Here is a 20,149-nt window from a genome sequence, read left to right as displayed (position 1 = left end):
TATTCTGAACTGCCATGGTGAAGCTAGTGAATATTTTACAGACTTACCCAGTGTACCTGCTGTCAGTTTGCAGCGATGTTTTACCTCAATGAGGAGCCAAAGGCTGGTGTTTGTGCAGCACATTTACTTTTCCTAGTAACCAGCATAGTAATGCAGTGATAGTCCCCAGAATTAAAAGGAATGAGGCGTAGAAAGACCTCAAGAAGATGAGAAACCTGTTCTCTAATACCTTGATAGTACAAGAGGTCACAATATTTTGGCTTTGGGAACAGCCCAAGAACTTAATTCTAGAGTACTTACCAGAGTAAAGAAATGCTGTGTTTCTGTATGATTATTGTTTTGACCCAAACTGATATTACATGGTATTGCAACTACTATTTAACTGCCTAATATTCTCTTAAGTCAAAGGATAATATATTTATTTTAAAGATTGCAGACCAATTCTCTCATAGACTAGCACAAAAAAGGAAGGTTATATAGACACTTACCTTGGTAGATAATTTTGCAGTATAAGACATGCACATACCTTCTTTTCCAAGAGTCATTCAGGTATTAAATAGGACACATTTAAAATAATTTGCTATATTTTTCTCAATAATTTTCAACCTGACTAAACTGAAACAAATATAAACCCTGCACAAAGTCTACCAGAGTAAAACCTCAGCCTTGACAACTTTCAGAGAATACTAAAGCCTGGTCTACTCAACTTCAGTGGTTATGTGAAAGAGCACCAAGTTCAGACCAGCTAGGATTCATTCTGTGTATTATAATTTACTTTCAAGTTGTAAAAACTGTATTAGAAAAAGCATTTGCTTTTTTAAATGTCTAGTAAATAAAAGCCATCAGTCTACAGTGCAAGTGAACAAAAGCCAGCAAGTGAAAACCATATATAACAGAACAAAGAGATAACTAAGCCAGATGACCTTTTTTTTCAACTGCACTCAGCTGTATATATATGTATACATGATCTATGTAATGTTCCACTTGTATTGCAGTATGGTATCCTGCTACTTCCAGGTTCTAGTGGTTTCTCCAAGGGTTTGTATAGTAATCTTCTGCTTGTGTCCTGCTAGCAGTGCAAGTGGACCATCATTCAAATGAAAATACAGAAAGAACACTTGAAATGAATATTTTTTTTTCTGAGTCATGCTTTCCTTCTGATGAGTGCACTTGATAAAATACATTCCATCCACCCACAGCTCCCTGCCTTCTCTGTGTTCCACTGATAATGTGACCCACCACACTGAAAGAGTATTATTTCCTGAAAGGCAGTAGGCAAGCATGATGATGAGAAAAAAAAAAAGAGGAATGAATGTTAAGCAGAATGGGAGAGAGAGGAATTGTGCATGTGTATGAGAAAACAAAAAATTAAAAGTGTGCTTAGAATTTGATTTAGTAAGCGGGAGGGGAAATAAGTGCATATTCCTTTTAAGATGTATATATCATAGAACACATAGGAATAATTCTACCTGCATCTTCAGTCAATTCCTACCAATTTGTGAGAGATGAATGGGGGAAATGACAATAACCACATCAGCACAAGTTGCATGTTAATATAATGGAGTTCATATTTTGGAAAATGTGTGAGAGTACACAAAACAATCCTTTTCAAAACTAAGTTTCTTTGCTCAAGAGAGGTCAAAGGAAACACGCAGAGATAAAAAGTAACTAGTTTTAACATAATTCTAATAATTTTTTAAACGTAAATCTATGTAAGTTCACACATACTCTTTTCATCCATTTGTCCTTTTCACAACTATAGTAGATATTTTTGCCCCGACATCCAGGAGGAATGAAGAGGAGGACTCCATCTAATCAGAAAGCTAATTAATTACTTTATTATACTATATTATTCTATACTGTATTACAGTATATTACATTACATCTAAACTGAATCTGCCAAGCATTCCACTGCACTCCACTGCACAGAATCTCATGACTGTCAGCCAACAGTCCCAACACACACACGCGCGCTTGGCCAAGGAAACAAAACACCATCACTTTGGGTAAACAATCTCCATATTGCACTCTACTTTTGCACAAACACAGGCACAGCAAATGAGATAAGAATTATTTTGATCATTCTCTGAGGTTCAGAGTATGTGAATCCCAGAAATATTATTGGGAAGATTGCCTTGCTTTTCTCTGTGAGGAGAAATGTGGCAACACACAACTATGTAAGAAAATGGTATTTAAGAACAAATCATCGGTGATAGCATTTACAAGCAAAACTAGTTATATTTAAAAGCAAAGATGGATTGAGACAAGAAAATTATCCTAGCAGTATTTGTCAAATATATGACAGTACTCTCTAATTGATTTCAACTGGGGCAGATTCCCTGCTATATGCTTTATTTAATGTAACTTTAAAGTGTTACTCATTTTCAGTCATATCACTTCTTTGAGCACGACTTACTCCAGTTTTAGCTGGAGCTCACCTTGAGAGGACCATCAGGAAGAAGCCTGTGCATCACTTAAGCTCTTGTACACTGCTAAAATTCACTTTATAACCTGTCCTAAAGTTTCCCCTTCAAAGTTATTAATGGAAGGAAATACAGTCTATTTCATGAGGTCATATTTTATACACTAACATTTTTACGTTTTTAGCTGGCTCAAAGTTGTCTGTTTTGTGCAAAGTGTTATATTTTGCCCTTGACAAAGCATCAGCTGATAACCAACAGCTTTGGCCCTAAATATGTGCCTCATTTTCTTCCTGTAATTTATATACTGTTCCCTTTTCTGTGAGCAATATCCCACAAGTCATTGCCAAATTGAGCAAACTATGGGCCTATTGGTGACAAGAGAAAGACTGCTTATTGTTAATGGATAGGTGAATAATAAATCAAAGCAAGAAGTTGGGCATCGGCATTCGTGTATTTTAGCATGCTGAATGAATTTAGAGGTGCGAAAAATCAGAATGCTTTGGGGATATTCTGCTTTATTTACCTCCAGTCACTTCTGAGTCAGAAAGTTAAGTAATCTAGTATTGGCAAATGACAACTTAGTGTCCAGTTTTGCCTATGAGGCTACATAGTCAACACTCATGCTAGACTGTTCAACCAGAAGATGAATTTATCATTTGTATTGTAACACTCATCACTTTAAAAGTGATTAATTATCCTCTAGAGTCTGAGCTATGCCCTAGGGAAATGTTTAGACCTGTACTTAACTCTTTTAGATTGATTAATGTACCTAAAGCTTTTTATGTTTCCTTCCAATCATTACAAATTTCTCATTTAATATAGTTTATTTCAGGACTTTTGAAATGTGGGCTGTTTCCCAAAACTTTCAGGTGTAGTGATGACACTTCAAAACAACTGCAAAATAGCAACCAAGCTGCCATCTCTGGCATTATCTTTTAAGCTATACTTGCTGAGAGGCAAAGACAGTCCAAAACTTACCTGAACTGGACTGGATAAGATCCCAGTCTGATTTAGATTATGTCAATAGCTGTCGTGTATAGCATGAATTACAGAGGCTTTATCTGATCTATTATGGTAGGCTGGTGAAACTTCTTCAGAATAAATCATACAATTACTTTGTGCTGTCTGATATATCAGTTTACACCAACTAGTAGTAATAACTGGGGAGTGTGGATTCAGTACTTAATGAGCTACAAGTCTTGTGTGAAAATTCCAAGGCAAATCATTCAATAGCTTTGTTAAAAATCATTGTAACAACATTGTTATTACTGAGAACATCAAAAGTTGTTAGATTTTCATGTTAGGTTTCCAACCTAAATGATTCTGTGATTCCATTATACTTAATGTTTTGTCATTTTTTGCACTCTATTGAAATGGTTCTTGATACAAATGTATTTACTGCTACTTAAATCTTAAAACCATCTTCTTTGATGAATTAGCTCTTATCAGTCATATTCTTCTCTCTAGAATCTAATTTTTTCTTGATTTCCATGGTCTTACTATCCTAGATCTCCTTTTAGCTTTCTGGTCATTACTTCAATAAGTGTTTTAGAGATATTTTGCCTGATACAGCAGTGATCTGGTAACATGGACTGGGTGCCCAGTAGCTCTGAAGCTCTGCCTGGAGCAAAAGCTCAGGTGCAGTTGTTGAATGCAGGGTCAGGTTAGTTTCATCTGAAAGTTTATGAGCTCCAAGACTGCTCTGCCATGCAAGCTACAGCCCACTGGTGATCATCCTCCTGAAAGAAACACTGTGCTTCCTGCCGCGCTTCCTCTCATAATTTGAACTGTCTTTTGGCAGAGGCCTCTAAGAAAGCTTGAGAAGTGTTTAGGTGTTTGTTAACCTGCTAAGGCAGCAGCTACCATGCTGACTAGCTGCCTGCCTCTTTTAATTAAATTGTAAATTTTTCAAGATGTCATCTACTCTTTTCCAGGGAAAAGAGAAATTGATGCAGTGGATAAAAATGTTTTTCTTATAAACACAAATTTATTATTATGATTTTTTTTCCTATTGCATCTCGTCCACTGTCATGTGTTTTTTCTATTTCCAGAAGATTTCTCATGTTTTTGTTGCATCAGACATCTGGTCAGCATAGCTCAGTTACAAGCCAAGGATTGTAAGAACTGTTTCAATTAGGATAATCTCCCAGTCACGAACAGTACAATCTTTGTCATCAGAAGGGAGAATTATATAAGGTTGCTTCTAGACATTGTAGGAATTCTGGAGTTGTGTGGTTGAAGGGAGAAGTGTTTTTTGGGTTTTTTTTTTTTCTGCACTTAAAACACAGAATTAAAATGCCTCAAATAGTATTATATCCTTAAATACTATGCATTAATTTCTGCACTGGGATACAGACCTGTGTTTAGCAGAGTGGTGTTACTGGCCAGTAGTGGCTCTGGTGGCTATGCAAAAGACACAAGAAGATGTGCAAATGGCCACAGAGTCAAGATGGCAGCATTGCCAGTTCAACTCTACTGGCAAACTTAAAGGCAAAGCTGGAAGGCAGCCCTGAAGTGGTAGAGGAGAAAATCCCCTCTGCTTAAGCTCTGTCATGCTGAAGACTGAGCAGGATGTGTTTTGCTCAGTTCACTCACAACGTAAGACATTGTGTTCCTTGCTTGAGTAGGCTACTCTCCATAACACCAGCCACTATTCCTTATGGCTCTGTGTCCCCAGCCATAAAGGATTGTTGAGCATCTTATAGGTTGATTTGGGCTTTTTTTTTGAGGTATTTTGGTAATAGCTGTGTATATTAGGAACTAGTGTTAAAGAGAAAAAATCTAAGTGATGGTACTGGTACAGTTCAGCTGGACTAGAATCCCACTCACCATTCAATATGGCTTAATCCCTCTAGACTGCTCTTCAGAGACACTTTGTTATTTCCCTTGACAATAGCGAGGTGCTTAAGGAGAAGTCAGGCCACCAAAAACACTGTTTCACATACTTCTCCATATTTTCTTTGGGTCATACTGGTTCTCTGTAGTAGATCAGGTCTTTGGAGACCTAGAAAAGAGGGTTAGATTTACTCTTCTCTAGTAGACTTCCCATTCTTCCAGAGAAGACTTTACCTGCCTCTACAAAACTTTATTAGTTGATATTTAGATTTATAAGAAGAAAAGATCAAATATTTTTTCTTGGGCATCGTCATCCTGAGGGTGCTTACATAAAGACAGCTTCATTTTTTTCAGATTTTCTGAAAACAAACCCTATGTTTCTGCTGTGCCATTTTCTCTTACGCAGAAAGTAAGAAATATTTTAGTTCTAGTACAGATTAGCCACTTTGAATTGTACCTTTGTTCCAAAGATTGTATGCTGCTAAGACTGAACCTCTCTCTGTCTGGTGTACGTGTACGTGCATGGTTTGTCCGTACTTTGGGATTTGGATCTCTCAACAGCAGTGTTTGTTGCCTAGCAAAGTCTGGTATGACACAAGACTAATACAGTACGTGTAGGTAAAGCTGATTTTAAATTTAAAATGACAGTGTGCCCTTTTTAGTCATTTATTAGGCAATGTTTATACTGACCTGTGTGTCTTTTGTTTTCCCTACTCAGATGTTGCAAGAGCAATTGAGTTACTGGAGAAACTGCAGGAATCTGGAGAAGTACCGGTACACAAGCTACAGTCTCTAAAGAAGGTGTTACAGAGTGAGTTTTGTACAGCTATCAGAGAGGTATGAATTTGAGATTTATAGTTATTTCTCAGACTAACATTCCTCAGTACAGAAAAGCATATTTGCCTTTCAGTGCTATTTGTATAAAGGATGATAGATGTGAGATGTGTCTGTAGCTGCCTGCTACTGTGCAGAGCATGGAAGTCACTGAAAAGCACGCACAGAACAATTGCATCAGCAAGACATCAGGGCTGAGGCAATCAGCCTTGCTGAGGAGAAAGGGTGATTAATTAGTACTTTAGTATTCTGCTCTCATTGTTTGAGCATCTGTGGTAGCCTGTACAGCACTGTGCTGGGATATGGGGTCATGCCAGTCTGGGTCAGTGCAAGGTTGAATGCCTCTCCTTTGAGCTCAGGTGTGTGATAGGGAGGTGCTGATAAAATCAGAATGCAGTGACAGCCAAAAGGGGCAAGGCTGAACTTAACTGAGCTGACAGGAATCTTACCTTGGAAATCAGTGGTTGAGTCCCAGTGGGCTTTGCTCCTCATGTCAGAAATTCTTGTCATACTGCTAAGAACTGTGATCATTCCACTACCAACTCTGGTCAGTGCCTTCCTAAGCTCTGCCCAACAGTAGATAGATGAATGAATAGTAATTGTTTTCTTCAAGTCAACCTAGAGAAGATGCACCACAGTTCTACATGCATACAAGCAGTATCTTTAAAGCAGTTAAACAACAAACACTTCTGTTGGAAGTTTATAAAGAAAACATGGCTTAATACAACATTGTGTCAGATATTTTACCTACTAAACCAAGGAGACTCAGCCTGCCAAACAGAAGCAGCTCTAAATGTCCTAATGAGGGCAACATCTTTTTAGAACACCTGTAAGAACTTCTGTTTTAGTTTGTCTGTCTACTGCCTGGAACTAATCATCCATTGATGAAATCAATGGGGAATCTCATGTTCCCTCAATGGTAGCAAAACTGAGCTCCTGATAACTAAGCAACAGGAGCAGATTGATTGAGTGGACTGCTGAGTGGATGAAAGGAAAAAAGAGATGAGCAGACATCAGTTTAATAAGCAAAATGGAACACACACTTTCTTTTATGGAATATATTCTTCAGTGTGAGAATCAGAGAGAGGCTTCCACCTAATTAAATTGCAGTTTTCAAGACTTTTTAAAGGGAACAGTGTTCCCTGACAATAAATAATAAATAGTGTTCCCTGACAATAATAATGACACTGTGTACCCTCAAAAAAAAAAAAAAAGCTGACATTCTGACTAGTCATTTCATTTAAGCAAACTAAATGCTTCTTTAAGTAACTACAGAACACAGAAAAGTTGTGGGATTGTTTGGGTTTTCTTCAGATAGCAGAGCCTGGTACTCCAATTGTTAAAGGCAGCTTTGAGTCTTTGCAGCATCATCAGTGAAATCTTAAACAAATTTATATTAGTCTCAAGAAAACAGTTTTAGCAGAAGCAAAATTTAAGAACAAGGAAGCTGGCTCAGAAAAATGCTTTCTCAGTTCAATGAACTGAAAGTAGATCTTGACAAAATCATCTCAGTGGTACAAAAGAACTTTACAGAGTATTGTGTAAAGACAATCTGCATGTGACTGGAGCTAGTTGTTACACAAGAATTGAGTGTTTATGAATAAACAGTTCTGCCAACTTCATAAACAAAAAAATGTATTTCTTATTAAGTTTATATATCGTCTTTCTAACATATCACTAGCAGAGAACAAAATTTCTACACCCAAAAAATTTGTACCATTCTCTGATACATGTATAAATCTTCTTTTAGGAAAAAATATTCAAATATAAAAGGCCCAATAATAAATCTTTTCATTTAGGGAGAGTGGGAGGATTGACATATGTACATTGTGAGTACTTAAGGTTGTTCTACATGTGGCTACTCTTTTCATCTACATTAAGTTCTTGGCAGATATTAAGACTGTAACTCTTTTTTTCTGCCAGTTGAAGAGCTGTTTGAAAACTTAGAAAATAATTGCTTCTATATAAAAAAAGTTTATAAAAGCATGGAATATTTTGGTCACATTACATTGTCAGCCATCTCCAAGCACTGCAAGATGGACTGGGAGGGTATCTGAGCTGTGTTGTGTCATTAATCAGGGATGCCCTTCTTGTCTGTCCTTCATGTACACTGGAATTTATTGAACAGCACAGATTTTTTCTGAGTGTGTTTGTGTTTGAGATAGCTAAGGCTGCACAGAAATTTCTCTACAAATGCTCGATCCAATTGTTTATCTTTTCTTACCTTAGTGCAAGATGTGAGAGTGTGGTGACTAGATTTTAATTTTCTTTATTAGCACCTACACAGACTTAGAGGAGAAAAGCTGTTGACATTACAAGAGAAAGCACAGCAGCCAGTTGGAAATAATGAGAAAAGTGGGAGTGAAGCAGACCGGGTGTGAGCTGCAGGTAGGAGTAATCAAAATGGGATGAGGAGAAAGGCTTTGTGTTAGTATGCAAATTCTGAAAGAGGCTGCTTTTTATATATATGCAGATATTCAGATCTGCAGTGTGCTGTGTTCATTCTATAATGCAAGATCTGAGCCTTATTTTCTTTCATCAGAAAATCTAGTAAAAGAGACTAAGGCTGCCTTTGGTAGTCCTATAAACACCATAGTGGAGGAACTTCGTAAAATAAAAATTCTCATTTTCCAGTCCAAGAAATTATGGAAACTTAACTGTCCAGTGAGTTTGATTGTTACAATAAGTCCCAGAGAAACTCAGCGTTGGGCTGAGGGCAGGTGAAAGGATCAAAGATGAAATGCAATATGCACTGTACTAACTAAATGTGTCTTGTCTGTTCTACAAGTAGAACTAACTACAGAAGCAGGAGGTTACTTTCATGACCCATTAACCTTTAAAGGTATGAGATATGATATTAGATGGCATACATTCCAATCTAATGTGTAGGAATCTATCTAATGGCTGCAATTAATTGTATTTATGGGAATTTATGTAGTAAATCAAATTTCAAATCCCTACACTAATATTCCATAGAAATAATTTTTTTTATAGTGACTGAGTGAATGAAATTTAAATAGAAGTACTTCAGCATTTTTCAAGGATGCTGTGTTAGGAAATGGTGATTAATGGTTCTCACTTAGCTAAATATAAGTGCCACCAACTGAAATATTCTGTCTGGCACTAGGCAGGAATATGGATTAGCTCTGAAAATAATGGAAATAATTGAAGTGTATAATGGCCTAAGTATTTCGTTTTCACCTGAATACCCCTAGACCAGAAAACAAGTTAACCAAAATCTGATCATACCAAAAGTCAGTTTAGAAAAAAATTTAATTTTGTTTTAAAATTACTTCTTTTAAAAGCTCCCTAGCTACATGAAGATTAATTAGTCTTCTATAGCTTTGTCGTCTGATAAAACTTGCACAAATCTTTTTCATTATACCATTAAGTCCTTTACCCTTCTAAATGTTTTTGCTGTTTATTTAAAGCTGTTGCTATGTTATAGTCATCTGATTTCCAAGAGGTTACTGGAATAAATAAAGTGCTTTGAAAGTGAATGCAATTGAGCTACTGAGAAGTTACATTCATATGCAACATAAAACTAGACAACCTAACTGATAAAGTTACTTTAATTGTTGTAAGTCAGCAAAAAGAAGTTGTAAGAACTGTAAGATAAGGTAAATTTCTGGTCTGGCAAGAAACCCTATGGACTTGTGGGCACAGATGATAGAATAAAAAGCTGAGCAAAACATCATGGATCATCAACAAAAAAATGTGACATGCCTTAGCAGCTATGTGAATTTCATTTACTGCTAAAATATGAAAATTGGTGGTCAAGAACGAGGAGAATAACCGTACAGTTTAATAAACACTTGAATCTCCTGAGCAAAGTTTTCTTTCAGATTGATTCCCTGATTTCCATTTCTGTGTGTTAAATATGTAATATTCAGGTGTATTTAGTTTTTCTCCCAGCTTGCCTTTGCTACTCAATTTTTTATTTCAAGGTTAAAGCTTAAGTTTTACTTTGTGGATATTGTTTGAAATAAGATCTGACTAGGAAATACCTATGGTGAATCAATGCCAAAATGAATCAGATAAAAATGTGGTGTGGCAACCAGACACACAAAAGTAACCATTATTTTATATTGTTATGACTCCCACCAAAATATCATGTCATCACAGAAAAGCAAATCTGTAGGATTCAGTCACTGATGAAGGAGGACAAAGTACTCTAATCTTGTTCATCTTGTATGAAATTAGGCATTGGGAAAGCATGTTGTCTTTGAAAATAGTTCAGTTCCTATGTCAGTAGTTTAAAACTTTTTTAAGCTTGCTATAAAATATAAACAGAGCATCCTGGACATTTAAAGACTTCTCTTGACTTACAGGCATAAAAATGGCAATGGCAGAATACTGTCCCATATTTTTCATGAGCTCCTGATGCTCCCTAGTTACTTTAGAGATATACTTGCACATGCTGTATAGTATTAAAATCATAGTTTCATTATATATTAGGTAGGATAGTTTAATAAGCCTAGTCAGTATTTTGGAATTATTTCCTTTAATTACTAGTTTCATTTCCATGCCTTTGTGATCTGAATGCCCAGAATCCCAGTGCTGCTGATGTGCAATGTTTTTTTATCTGGTCATTTCCTCAAGCTGCCCACACATACTTTCCATTATTAACCCTGATATATGGCTTTGCAAATATTAAGGGACCAGAAGAAGGCTGCTGGGTGGTGAAAACTGAATCTGGTGGTACTATACAGTGATGCCATGTGTGAGAACAGAAGGCTGGCTGGAACCCTTAGATGTTCATTCACTTCAGATGTCCTAGTGTGGTTGTATACTCCATTTTTACAGGGCTGTACTGAATATAAAAATCTGGATATTAGCCGGACTCAGGCAAAAATCCTCATTTATTCTTTTATTCAATTATTAAGATTTTAATGTAGGAGTCATTTAAATACCTGTTTTCATTGTGTTTCAATAATCTTAAAATTTATTTGTTCAGTTTGCAATATAATGCTGTTACTCCACATCCCAGACCTAGTCTCTGAAAGCAGAATGTCATTGTTTTCTGCCTCATGAATCCTTATGAATATGGAGGTGCAGCAAGCCAAATTCTCTCAGTTGGCACCAAGGTAAGCCCCCAAGTCCAAATTCTGCCCTGTCTTCATGCTTTATTTTTGCTGAAAGCTGCATATTTGTTACAGGAGGAGAAACACAATTCTGGTCAGTCTGTCATCTCCACAGGGCAAGCCCAACGTTTGAAGTTTTTCAATTATAAGATGCAAGCTTGGAAAAAAAAATGTATTGAGAAGACTTACAGCTATAATTCACAGCACAGAACTGTGATTAAAGCTCAGTAGGAAGCCTGACATCTAAAGATCCCCTGCTGTCGCATTTGCCCATGCAAACCAGAGTGTTGGTCAGACTGAGCAGAAGTAATATGCCTGACTTACTAATAAGGCAATTAGTAAACAAAAGGGCAATAGGACAACACATAGGAGTAAAGTGACAGAGATTTATCAGCTCAGAGTTCTGCCTCAGGTCACACAAACAGTGTGGTTGTACTAGCATGATGCCTCATTAGACTGGCTGGGAAGCAGAGCTCTCCTTAGGCTAATCTGATACCTTGTTATAACTTTGTTCCAGTGTTCCTGATAGTTTATTCAGAATCACTGCACCATTAGTTTAGTAGTAAGACTCATGCTGTAGCAAATATGGAATTGTGCAAATTCACCAATTTAATTCAGATTTTTGCAGGTTTATGCATTGATTTATTTGTAAGTTTTCAATAAAATTTGTATTCCTGGATGTTAATTGTAAAGTTTTGTTATCTTTTTTTAGATATTAGTAGATTATAAAGTCAGCAAAACCAGTTCAGTTTACCTGAATTCTGGGGCTGTATAGCATTTGCAAGAATTTTGTACTGTACCTTTCCATCCTTTTTTCATTTCCACTGTCCCAGTGATGAAAAGCCACATAAAATAATAAGTTTCCACTAAATGAGTACTTCCATCACTGAGAGGTAAGGTCATTACTTAGCTTGTCTCAAATATGATGGTATGGCACAGTAGCAATGTATTCATGTTTCACAGAACTCTGCCTTCTGCCTCCTGGTTGTAGGTACTGTACTCATAATGATGAGTTGAGAGAAGGATTTGTAATGTATGTTTATTAGATAATAAAAAAAATCCAATTTCTAAAGATGAGCTGTCTGCTCTTTGTGTTGCCACCATGCTGGATTAGGCAATGAGGAAGTTCAGCAGAAAAGCATAAGTTAGCAGTACACACAGTTTTAATTACCCTACTGTGTTAAAATATATGCCATTTTTTAGGGTGAATGTAATCAGAAATTACTCCAGCTTTGAAAAACAATGAAGCATTACTCTGTTGCTCACAAGCCCTGGATGGCATGAATGAGAACTTTTGGAAATGATTACCTTGTAACTCAGCAGATGGCCTTCATTAATGGCAATTATATGAATTTACTGAGCTGCCCAGGCATTATCTGAGAGAAGGCATTATTTAGTGTCTGTGCAATTACTAAGTTCCTACCACTTTCATGACTTCACTGCAGGAGATTTAAAACAGCTGCTGTTGTCACCTGGTTTTTTATCTGCCTAGAGCTAAATGCATAGATTTCACAGATAGATTACTCTAGAATCTGGGACCAGACTGTATCATGGGTCTTTAATGGATGCTTTCTCCCACTGGTTTTGATTAAAGATCAATTTTTAGAGTTGGCTGTTGGCTATAAATCTAATTATACTTATGCTCTGCTTGTGTAACTGTGCCTTTCAGTGCTTCAAGAGTCCTGCAAGACTCGAAACAATCACATGTCTTGTACAGTTTATCTGGGTGGCTGTATCATATTTACCAAAACTGAGTGGTGCTCAGGTGATGTTCTTATTTTGGCACACAGCTGCAGCTGCATGTGCTATGGAAGGCAATTCCAGTGGCAAATGTGTGGTGCATCTCAGCATCTTTTTGGTTTGCTCACATTATCACTTTAGTTTATTATTGCAGTGTCCTATTTGATTACATAAAACTCTTCAGAATAGACAGAATAACCTCTGTTGCAGTTCATCTCAAGCCTGCTTCTTCCTCTTGAGAGAAATCAGCAGCGAGTTTAACTACCAAGTAATGTTAATAAGTGAAAGATTGTTGGAAGCCACTGCACCATTTTTTTTTTTGCCTTGATGGAGCCTTAGTATCCCTCTGCTGCCACTTAACTGATGTCACTGATAAGACTCCTGAGAAATGCTGCTCAATCTCCATTGTTTTAAGAAAAGAAAATGTAGAACTCTATTTTATCTATTTTTTGTTGTCCTTTAAAACAGGAAGCATCAGTAGTTTCCTTCCTTCCCCCTGTCTTCTCAGCTTGATAGGAACATTTGAGATGAGCCTGCATGATGACGTCATGTTTCACCCAGGTGCTCATTTTGGCAAGGTTTTGACAAATCTGGTAAAGTTTGGAATATGGCTGTTGCTTATGTCAGCCTCAACAGCATATACAAACTTACTGATGAAATGGAGGGTATTAGTGTTTATTAATGCTTGGTGAATTTTTGAACTCAAAAGTTACTGGCAGTGAAGTCTAAGAGGGTGGTAAATTATAGGCTGTGAGTTCCAAGTGGTCTTATGGGAATTAACTAATCACACATGTTGGTATTTCTTTTTATCCCAGTATATTGCAGTAGAAACAGCAGAAGAGACTTTTAGGGCTGTATTTTGCCAAGGTTTAGTGATTGCAAAGGATACAGTTTCTGCAACACCTGTAACACTGTTTCAAAGATGCCAGATCATAGTTGCCATTGTCTTAGAGCAGAATATAGAACAGTGTGCAAGACATAGGAAATAAACTAAATGATCTAAGTATATTTCTCTTGTTCCTCATATAAGTAGTTTTTACTTGCAAATGAAAGTCTATTTTTCCTTATACTTAAAAGGGTATTAAGCAACTTCCTACTGACTTCAGAGTGTCAGTGATGACTCCAGACAGAATTGACATTGGAGGGAAGAGGGGGCACACAGAGGTCTTGTGTATCCTAACAGCAACACCAGGCGTGTTTCAATTGACTCACCCAATATGTGCAGAGGATGTGACAGCGTGCATTTTTGGGTACATCTGCTACATACTTCTGCTCACACATAAGGGAGGAAAGAGATTCTGGCCCCAGCCTGTAACCCCTGTTGGGTTGTTTCTTGGACAGACTCAGAATCATATGGCAAGAGCTCAGGGACCAGAATTTGGTCACTACAGATACTGTCAGAACAGAGTGTACACCACCTTTTTCCACACAAAAAAATAAAAGAAAAAAATTCCACTTTAACTTGAGCCTTCATGAAGTATTACACCCTAAATTAAAATATTATACCTTTATAGTGATTATCCTTAATTTATTTTTAACAATGTCTCAGGCCCATGCTGTTTTTTATCTACTGCCTAAGGACAGCTTAATAATGCATCAGTATTCGGATCAGTTTTTCCACTTTGGTAGAACTGACCTAGTTTCCTCCATAGCCCCCATCCCCTAGAGAAGGAACATTTATATAAAATATCCTCAATGAAAACGCTAAAGCCAACATTCATAATGTTTCTTACACATGGCCCGAAATTAAAACTGTCTCATCTCCTCAAGTTGTTAAACAAGACTGAATTTCATTTACAGGTTTGTGCTTTTAATGGGTTAGCATCCCTATGGCATCATGTGGCAACATCCATGCTGTGTTACTTCATGGAAAGGGAACAATGCAACAATTATGAAAATGATGCAAAGTTAGGTTTTGAAAATAGTCACCAGTGCTTTTTCCAATGCAAACATGTAACTGCTCAAAGGGTAATGAGAGCTTATAATGTAAAAATATTCAGAATGCCAGCAACCTTGAATGACCACATTCTCTCTGATATAAATAGCTCATTAATACAGACTAGTTGTCACAAAGCAGCTTTTTCAAATTCAGTTGCCGAAATTCAGTAGCTGAAAGCAACAACTTACGTAATACAGGCATGTCAGTGCTTCCAGTAAGAACAGTAATCTATCACATGCCTTCCTCTGAAATGAACTTTCCAGCCATTTCAAGCTCTCTGTACTCACAGGTACCTATTGACTTGTCCTGTTGACATTGACAAAAGAACATTCGTCAGCTTGCTCTGAGGGGCAGACTGGATTATGTACAAAATATACACTGTGAGCTTGGGTGTAAGATTGCCTAATTCTGCTTCTGTTGGGATTACTCAAACACCTGTCATAGTCCTATAACAAAATGGGCTTTTGGGATTCATTTGCTCAAACAATCTTGTTTAAGAAGAATCTAAGTTTATTTTAAACTTGAAGTTGTGGTGTGTATGCATGGCATCCATGGCATTCTCCCACAACCAGTGGTTTTATGGGGGTCTGTCCCTCACAAGTGCCTGCTATTTAGACAGTTACCAAATTCTCTTTCTTTTTAGTCATTCAGAATAGTCCCTTCCCCAATTTTTTAAATTAACTACCAAAGATAAAAGTAGCTATTAACACAAGGTTAATATTTTTTGAGTCAACAAGATTGATAGGAGAGAAAATCAGCCTGCTTTCAACTGCCAATGGAACTACTTTCAACTTTCAAATGGAACTACTGTTCTAGACTATGGTGTATGACAGTGTTTAGTACAGTATCTTAGCAAGAGGCTATAGCTCTGTATATATATATAGTTCTGGAGAAAACATGCTCTTAAAGATGTAAATGTGCTTTCCCAAGCATGCTTATCACATGAGATGATTTTTTAAGAAGCAGAACACAGGCACAAAACCAGAAATTCCATCTGATATTTAAGAGACACAAAACTTCACACACTGTCGTTAGATATTTTCCACTTTCATTGAGCTGCCACAGGTTTATGGCTGAATAGAAGTGCTCCACTGCTTTGGTTTTGAGCTTGAGTAAGATTTCAGATGTAAAAAGTCATTACAAAAGAGGAATTAAGAAAAAGGAATTGTGAAAGAGGAAATGTGGTTGGGTCAGCTGCATACATCCATGCTGCTAATATACACACTTTCAGTTGTGTTTGACATGTTTTCTTTTTTTTATGTCATCATCTGTTCAGGTGTCATCTTAGATGGATAATTAGATTTGTTTGTAAGTAATTTTGTAGAAAGGCAAATACTGTTTGAAATTTCAGAAAACCTACCATAAGGGGCAGAAATTTTGAAAACTCTTAAGCTCTGGAAAGTCTGTAGTTCAAGCAAAAATGGCGATTGGTGTAAAATATTACCAAGTAGGATTCCATGGTTTATGTTGTACAAGAGGTTACCAGAATCTCTTCTAACCTTTGCAGCATTTAAGCCTTGCTCATTGATGTGGTCAAGCTTGATCTGAATTGAGTGCTGAAGCACAGCTCCAGGGGAGTCTGTCCAGGCATACAAACCAATGCATTCCTTTCCACAGACATAAATGTGTTGGATTAAGAATGGAAAATATAAGCAAGAGGTTATGTGTAAGGAAAAATCCCAAACAGAATGTGAAAGAGTCAAAAATTATGAAAACAAAGTAGAGTGGGAGAGACACAACCAATTTGTGCTGCAGGTGGCATTTGCTCTCAGAAACAAGGGATTCACAGGTACCACCATGGAGAGGTTGCAGCTCTCCAGTGCACCTTCTCTCTGTAACTTCTCCCAGTCACAAGATTGGGCATTCTCCTGGCCTGCCCCAAGGACTGGGTCATGCATCAAGTGAAATTAAATGTGGGTCTCCAAGCAGAAGGAGACTGAATTCCTGCTCCAGATTTGGAGAGGAGGGGAGAAGAGAGGCCAGCAACTGTGCTGAATAAAGCATCTTCTGCTCTTCTCACTATGGTAAAAGACTGATTAAGATACTTCTTTTTGCTTGACGTCTTAGAAGGGAAAAATATTTATCATCCAGTTCGACATACAAAGGCAATTAGGAAGATAGGGATTCAGCTGGTTGATGGCAGATGCATAGTACTGAGGTGTAAGTAAATAACAATCTCTTTCTTTTATAGCTTAGCATCAGTTCTGCAAGGATGCACACATGTACACTGTTCCACTGACATGACTACAGGAGAGCAGTGAAACCAATTATGTCCTCCTTGTTCTGGTTATTCTCGTGCTAACTCTGCCCTCTGTACTGTCTGTCAGGCTCTTGTCTTCCCTTCCTTGAAGGTCTTCTTCCAAAAATAGAGATACAATTCTTTTCTACACTTGAAGCAACAAAAAATACGGCAAAGGAGATAAACCCAGATGATGCCAATATATATTTTAAACATCATTTATCAGTCTTTTTTGCAGGTTTTTTCTTCATTTCACTCTTTTACCTGCTTACCTGTGATTTACCTAAGTCACTTATTTAGGTTGTGACTTCTTGAAGGAATTATTTTATGTCTTTTTATTATTATCATACTGCAGGCACTGTGGAAACACAGCTGATTATTACTACTTACATCTATGATCTCATGCCAAGAAGCCCCTAACATTTTCAAAAAAGGTTACTTCCACACTTAGAAATTTCAGAAAACTGTATCTGGGCTTGCTACATCACAGGTCTGAATTGCAGTGTACTCTGTGTTTATGGGGCGTTTCCGAGCACCTGTTCATTGCTGTAAAATGACTTCTGTCTCATACCTCCGCCCTTTGGTGTTCAGATCGGCTTGTCTTAAAGTTGAGCATCATTATTGTAGGTACAGTTGTACTTAGAATTACATATTTCATCAGGGGATGAATCACTAAATACCATTTATGGAAGTCAATGGAATAAAATTGTTTAATTAGATTCTGTCTTAGAGAATTCATCAGAAAAGATGCTGTATCATTCAGGTTGTAAAGAGAAATACTGCTTATAGACACCTTGGCAAAACAGGCTGCTAACTGCACTGTTTTTCCTAGACCTTCTATGGCTTTGTGTTGACTTAAATAGCCAAGCCCTAAATAACCTGCTTTGTTATGAGTCTGTATGGAGTATTTTTTGGTAAGAAGCTAGCTCCTAAAGTACCTGTAAGGCTGTTCTCCTTCCTGCGCTCCAGTAGTCTTGAACCAGCTGCTTTGCCTCCCAGCTGAATGCGTGGGGGTGAGGCCCATCATCATAACAATAATACCTGCTGCATCTGACTCACTGCAGCTCCTGCTGGGAGAGGTAATAAAATGTGCATTTCTCTGTGCCTGTGAGAGCTGACACAGTACAAGGAGGATTCACTTCCAAGTTCAAATCTTCTAGCTGTAATTTACCTCCTGCACTCTCTTTGTAATCTTTGAGTAGTGTGGGAGAATAACTTCAGGTTATGTCTGAGGAGACTACCTGCAGAAGCTGAAAAAGTCTGAGATCTGTATTCATGCTTTCAGGAGTATTGCTTGATGGGAGTGCTGTATTCTGTGCTCCACAGGAAAGAGAAAACAAAGCTGAGTATGTCTTGCTCCACAGCACAAATGAGATCTGTGTGAACAAACCCCTGCCTGCAGCATGCCTTTACCCAATGAACATTCAGCACACAGACACTCAGAGTTTTGGTAGAAATCACTGGGGGGGGAGAAATTATCTGAAACATTACCATTTACCTTCTAGCTGCAGGTTTGTGTCTTGAATCATTGACATTTCACCTGTAATTTAATTTCTATTACTAATTAATCGTGGAAGCTCTTTTCCCTAGGCACTAAACCATCAGGCTTTTATGGAGTCTGTCAGTAAATAATATTACTAAACACCCTTGTAGTCTTACAGACACTCAAAAAATATATAGCTGTACACATAAAAATAGATATGCTCTTTTTCAAGTTAGTAACATATAATAACCATCTAGTTACTGTGCTGGGCAACTGGCTCTAGGTGGCCCTGCTTGAGCAAGGCAGTTGAATGAGATGACCTCCAGAGTCACTTCCTTTCTCAACCAGTCAGTGACTCTGTAATATGTTAATTTTCTTTCTTCAGCTCAACCATACTATCCAATGATGTCTTTCAAAATGATTCATCTATCGGAGTTGACAAAGATCACTGTTTTAAAATACCTCTTTTGTAAATATCCTACAGGGGAGATTTTCAAATGCTTTAAATTAAAATCTGTGCCTTTGTTGTTTTCTATACTGACTGATATTTTGTTTAAGTAAAGAAAGCTATAGTAGATCTTATACAAGCAGCTTAAGGCATGACATCATTGGATTCAGGAGAATTGTTATATGTTAAAAATATAATCAGATGTACAGGTAATAGCAGGAATTGAAAGAAAAGATTTTTTAAATCCATTTCAGTTACTTGTCACATACAGTGGATTCAACAAGAAGCTATATTTCATACCAGGAGGATTTAAATACCAACTTACTCAGTCTGAGAACAAAGAGATTTTCAGTTTACGTGTTCTGTGTACATAGAAGAGGGAGCAGAATGGATTTGTTGTGCTAAAGTCATGGCTAAGGTGGTGCTGAGAACAGCATAGATAAAGGGCTTAGTGTGGCTACAGGAGAACAAACAACGTTTGTTTATGGACTCCAGTGCACTGCAAGGATGAGCCCTGATTAGATGTGAACCCTACAAAGAGTTTAAGGGGCTTGGTGGAACAGGTACCATTAATCTGTGTTTGGTTGTCAGACTGACTCAGTAATAAGAAAGTTATGTGGGTGTATATGTTTTATCATTCTTAAACTCAAATTACATTCAGGATTATTTAACTGTCAAATAGGATAATTTGATTTACAAATGCCTCAAGCAAATATTCAAGACTGGTTGCATCTGTTGCTTATAGACAGTGAGATCTGACATGCAGGACTCTTTTTCTGTAAGAACTGAGGTATAGATACCACAATCACTAATAACTCTTTGCAGAACAGCATTTTAAATCTGTTAGCATTTAGAATTTACAGATTACCCAAGGATTATATGACACTATTGATCGTATTTTTCCAGAAGTTTTTGAGCTGCTGGATTATTTTTTATCTTACTAATTTAATCACACACTCATGAGTCTGTTCTTTCACCAGTATACAAATTAGTTACCAGGATACTGGATATTAAAAAAGTCTACCAGCTAGATACTGGTAGGATGCAGTCAACAGGAAGTTATATGACTTCAAACCCGACAAACAGTGAAATGAATGTATAATTATCAGCTCACCTTTGTGTTT

At 37.2% G+C, this 20,149-nt stretch overlaps 1 protein-coding gene across 2 annotated transcripts in view; it reads left to right on the top strand.

Annotated features, from left to right (window-relative positions):
* LIN7A (lin-7 homolog A, crumbs cell polarity complex component) overlaps positions 1 to 20,149 on the top strand; it is a 46,456-nt gene that overhangs the window by 13,214 nt on the left and 13,093 nt on the right. For both annotated transcript variants that reach the window (XM_036400890.2, XM_036400888.2), the window contains exon 2: positions 5,977 to 6,095. In XM_036400890.2, coding sequence (XP_036256783.1) covers positions 5,977 to 6,095 — 119 coding nt within the window. The remainder of the gene's footprint in view (positions 1 to 5,976; positions 6,096 to 20,149) is intronic.

This window comes from Molothrus ater, chromosome 5, assembly GCF_012460135.2.
Source record: "Molothrus ater isolate BHLD 08-10-18 breed brown headed cowbird chromosome 5, BPBGC_Mater_1.1, whole genome shotgun sequence".
NCBI classification, from domain to species: domain Eukaryota; kingdom Metazoa; phylum Chordata; class Aves; order Passeriformes; family Icteridae; genus Molothrus; species Molothrus ater.
The sequence above is the reverse complement of the archived record's forward strand: the minus strand, read 5'-3'. Positions and strand labels throughout refer to the sequence as shown.